Source organism: Dama dama, chromosome 22 (assembly GCF_033118175.1).
Source record: "Dama dama isolate Ldn47 chromosome 22, ASM3311817v1, whole genome shotgun sequence".
Classification (NCBI taxonomy): domain Eukaryota; kingdom Metazoa; phylum Chordata; class Mammalia; order Artiodactyla; family Cervidae; genus Dama; species Dama dama.
This window is the reverse complement of record NC_083702.1, coordinates 9,246,429-9,251,342: the sequence shown is the minus strand read 5'-3', so window position 1 is coordinate 9,251,342 and position 4,914 is coordinate 9,246,429. Positions and strand designations below refer to the sequence as shown.

The 4,914-nt window shown below is 57.1% G+C and overlaps 1 protein-coding gene across 1 annotated transcript; it reads right to left on the bottom strand.

The window, feature by feature from the left end:
* Positions 1 to 731: 731 nt before the first annotated feature.
* On the bottom strand, positions 732 to 4,641 carry RPS19BP1 (ribosomal protein S19 binding protein 1). The gene is made up of 4 exons (XM_061124491.1): positions 4,483 to 4,641; positions 4,204 to 4,332; positions 1,569 to 1,666; positions 732 to 1,190 (listed from the first exon to the last, which is right to left on the bottom strand). The coding sequence occupies exons 1-4, from the start codon at positions 4,532 to 4,534 to the stop codon at positions 1,056 to 1,058; spliced, it is 414 nt and encodes a 137-aa protein (XP_060980474.1). The 5' UTR covers positions 4,535 to 4,641; the 3' UTR covers positions 732 to 1,055.
* Between the last annotated feature and the right edge of the window lie 273 nt (positions 4,642 to 4,914).

Here is a 4,914-nt window from a genome sequence, read left to right as displayed (position 1 = left end):
GGAAAGCTGGCTAATAACCAGGGAAAGTGCTCCCCATCCCAGGATGGGTGTGTAAGGGGCAAAACCCTCTCCTGCACTAAAGAACCCATGGTGGGATGGGCCAACTCGCTTCCCAGACACCGGGCCCTTTGGAAGTTCCTGCCAGACAGTGCATGTCCCACGGAGCTTTTTAGGCACGGGTGAGTGGGGGCCCTACAAGAGCCAGACTAGCAGCCTGAAGGCCCCCAACCTGTCCCCAGAAGAACTGGGGCTTCCAGGACTTGTCAATACCACACTGAAGACCAAGCGGGGCAGCACTGCTCACCCACTCAGGCATTCTGCTCAGCAGTCCCGGCGCCCCCCAGACAAAGCCCAGCCTCCACCTTCCCCCTCACCTTGCTAGTTCCCACCTCATGTGACAGGGGGTAAGAGGGGGAAAAAAGTGGCCTTTGATGTGTCCCCCCACCACGTGTGCCCGCGCCCTGGGCACTGGCCTGAGGCAGAAGTGATCTCTCCCTCAGACCCTGGTGTTGGCTTCCCTGGAATGAGCCCACAGCAGCTGTGGGTGCTATTTTTGCCTCAAGAGCTGCCTTCTCAGCTGTGGCTGCCCTCCAGGGGGAGGAGGCCAGTGGAGGCTGGCGCCTGCACTGGGGCTGGGCCCAAGGACTTCTCACCTGGAGCCTAAGAAGCAGCAGGAGGGGGAGTGGGGTGGACGCTCCTTGGTACCAGGGGAGACTATGGGAGACACCCTGTTTAAGCAGCACACAGGCCGGGGGCCACATTTATTAGAACCCGGACGCCCACCCAGTGGCCCTCCTCCTGTTGGGAGGTGTGGTCCCCAAGCGCCCAGTGACCGGCCTCTCCACAGCAAACAGCCCAGAGGCCCTCCCTGGGGCAAAGCAAACAAAACAGCCGGAAGTGTTCCTTTCTGGCAGGCAGGTGGCACCTCCTGAGCCTGGAAATGTCAGCTCAAGTCTGAGCTGAAGGTCCTCCTGTGGGCTTCCAGCTCGCCAGCTCCCCCAGGAGTTCCCCACCCCGGGCTGAGAGGTCAGAGGAGGCTGTGCCCTCCTGGGAGCCTAACTGCCGAAATATTCCTGCTGGAACTTCTGGAAGTCTTCCTCGGTGAACACGGTGCCCTCGGCCTTCTTCTTCTTCTTGCTCTTGGTCACAGGCCGGTCACAGGCCTTGCGGCCTCGGTTCTGGCGCACAATCTGGGGGCATGTGGGGGTCAGGAGCCCTGGGTGGTGACTCAGCCACCTGGAGCCCCACAGCCTGGCGCAGCCACCCAAGGGCCACCCTCTCCCCCAGCCCTCTCTGCGTCTCGGGAGGGGGAGGGCACATCGTGTCTGTTGACAGAAGAGCCAGCCGAGCCCCAGAGGGTCCGCAGGGGAGTGAGGCCGGGCTCCCTCCTTCCTGCTCACGCTGTCAGCCCTCTGAGGAGGCCCCTCACTGCACAGCAGCGCGTCCAGCTCTCGGGAGCCTGGAGGGGGACCCACCCCGATCCTAGCCTCAGGGCTGAGACTCCCACGGATCCCCGAGACAGCCTCAGCTTTCACCCCCACTTCCCACAGCCCACCCCCCTGACGAACCTGCCGGGTGATGGATTCGTCCACTGTGCTTCTTGCACTGGTCATAAACCTCAGGTTTACTCCAAGGTAACCTCGACGTTCTCTCTTCCGGAACTCAGCTGTGGAGGCAGAGAGGGTGGTTTCATTCCAGATTCACTCCCTGGAAGCCACCTGGGTCCCCTTCTGACGTCTCCCCACTCCACCCCCACCCCCCAGCCCTGCCGAAGGCCCCATGGTACATTCCCCATGTCACTGCAACAGTCTGGCCTCTTCTGTCAAAACCACACTCCACGTAGATCCCGCTCAAAGTCCCCCTTGGTTCCAGCTGCTCAAGTGATTTATTCAACAAATGTGTCCTGGGCATTTACTGTGTGTCAGTCACTGTTCTAGGTACAGAGCAGAGAGCCGGAAACAGAACAGACCAAAAGTCCTGCCCTCATGGAACTTCCATTCTGAAGGAAGAGAGATGGTAAACAAGGCAAACAGTATTTTAGAGTGTGAACGTTTTATTGAGAAAAAGAGAACGGTAAACAGAAATAAGAAACGTGGGGGATGGGGGGAAGGCGGCAAGTCTAAATAAATAAGCTTTGAGAAGACCTGAAATTCACTAAAAGAAATTCTGAGCCAAGACTGGCGGAAGAGCATTCTGGAGAGACCTAACAGTCAGTCAAAGGCTCTGAGGAAGAAGTGTGACTAATGTGCTTGAAGGATGGGGAGGGGAGAACCTGAGGGGACGAAGCTGGAGGGGGCAGATTATGGGGGGCCTCAGCAGGTATGGAGGCATGGCAAGAACTCAGGCTCTCACCGAGGCTGATGGGAGTCCCTGGAGGGTGCGAGGCAAGGTAGAGACAGGGCTGACCTAGGATTTTACGGCATCACTTCAGCTGCTGTGGTGAGAAACACATGAGGGGAGGGGGAAGGAGGAGACCAATTAGGAGGTTTTTGTAATAATCCAGGCAAGAGACAAGTGTAGCTCAGACCAAGGTGGCAGCCACAGAGGCGTCCTTTAGGTTGGCCCTGAGAGTCCCCTCACTCATGTGCCATGGCAGGGGGGTGGGGTGAGTGGGGATGGAGGGTGTTGCCCGCTCCACCCTGGCATCACTGTGGCTCAACCCAGGCTCACTTCCCTGCTTTCACACTTGCTCCTGTTGTCTTTCCTCCCCGAGATTCATAGTTCTTTTAACAAATACTTGAACACCTTTATATTGCACCAGGCCCTGGGGATTTGAGGCTTCTTTTGTGGCTCAAGACAGTAAAGAATCTGCCTGTAATGTGGGAGACCTGGGTTTGATCCCTGGGTTGGGAAGATCCCCTAGAGGAGGAAATGGCAGCCCACTCCAGTATTCTTGACTGGAAAATCTCAAGGACACAGGAGCCTGACGGGCTACAGTCCATGGGGTTGCAAAAGAGTCAGACACAACTGAGCAACTAACACTGGGGATTTGAAGACACACTAGGAGCTTACCGAGTCCTGCCACAGGTCAAACCATCAAACACCCCACCATCCTGCCCACACCTGTCCCTCTTCAAGTCTGTACATCTCATTAAGTGGCGCCAAATCCCTCAAGATGCTCGGTTCTCGCCGACTCCCTCTTCCTCCATCCTCACAGCTAATCCACCACTGACACCATCAACACAGCTTCCATCTGCAGGACTCTCTTCTTGACTCTGCACTGCTCAGGCCACAGCTCCTTCTACTTGAAGGAATAGGTGGGAGCAGGGGTCTGGAGACACACTGCCTGGTTTCCACCTGTACCATCTGGGCAGGGGTCTGTTTCTGCATCTGTGCAATGGGGCTAATGACTGCGCCGACCTCACAGAGTTGTGAGAACAAATGAGCAAACATTTGTCAGAGGCTTAGAAGAGCACCCAGAGGGTTAACTGGCATTAAACGCTGTCTCTGACCCTCGTTTACTATATGTCACCTCGACCAGGCTTCTTTCTTTCAACATTTCAAAGATTAATAATAAACTTCTGATTCCACATATGCCAACAGTATACTTACCCCAGCTCATTCTTATACTTCCATCAGGTCTGTGCTTAAATGTCGCTTCCTCAGAGAAGTCTTAGTATTCTAAGTCCCTTTCAAAATACCCTAGTTTTACAGCTGGAGAAGGCAATGGCAACCCACTCCAGTACTCTTGCCTGGAAAATCCCATGGACGGAGGAGCCTGGTAGGCTGCAGTCCATGGGGTCGCTAAGAGTCGGACACGACTGAGCGACTTCACTTTCACTTTTCACTCTCATGCATTGGAGTAGGAAATGGCAACCCACTCCAGTATTCTTGCCTGGAGAATCCCAGGGACTGCGGAGCCTGGTGGGCTGCCGTCTATGGGGTCGCACAGAGTCGGACATGACTGAAGCGACTTAGCAGCAGCAGCAGTTTTACAGCACAAACCTCATCACAGCGACCCAACCACAGGCTGATTTTGAAACTCCTCAGTGTTCTCTTCCCACTACGACTGTAGACCTTGAGGGTCGGGACGATGTGATTCGTTCATCGCCGTGTTCCCAGGACCCCGCTCAGGGCCCGTCGCACCGCAGGTATTTTAGAAACGCCTGGGAAGCATTTGAAGCCCTGACTCCAGCGCCAGTTCCTCTAGGGCACCGTCCCCGGCCCCCGGGAGCAGCGCGTTCAGCCCCTTCCCAAGCTCACCCAGCGCCGACTTGGGCACCTTTCCCTTGGCGGAGTTCCGCAGTTTCTGGGCCTGGGTCGCCTTCGCCTTCCGGGTCCGCTTCGTCGGAGCCTGGCTTGGTTTGGTGTGTCCTGGAGCGGCCCCGGGGGCTGTAAAGAACGGACTCGGGTCGGAGGGCGCTCAGGGTTCCCATCCCACCGAGGCTAAGACTGGTTTGGATCGTTCGGCACCCTCGGGGCTCCTGCCCCCAGCCCCTGCCACCTTCCCGCCCGGCCGAACGTCCTCGGGGAGAGCCTCACCCTCAGGAGCCCCCAATAGCTCCAAGCCTCGCCGCAGCAAGGTGGCCGACATGGCGGCGCTTGATCCCGCCCACACGTCTCAAGCACTTCCGCCGTTGGCTCCCTTGGTGGTTTCGGCGGAAACCTGAGCTAGAACCGAAAGTTTCAGTGAGAGGACGGAAGTACCCTCCTTCCTTAGAACGCCTGAGTGAGGTAATCGGAGGGAAGGGGGCGGGATCTGGAGGCGGGGCCAAAGCGCCGAAGGAGGCATTTGTCGTCCAATCGCAACCCAATCAACCCTTTGAGAGACAGGCGGCACCTTCTCCCGGAAGCCGTGCGCCAGTAGCCCAGCTTGGCAGGTAAAGCCTCTCGGGTCTGGCCGCTGCGTAGTGGGCAAGGCCGGGGCAAGGGCGGAGTATTAGTGTTCTCAATTTTTACGGAAAAGGAGAATAT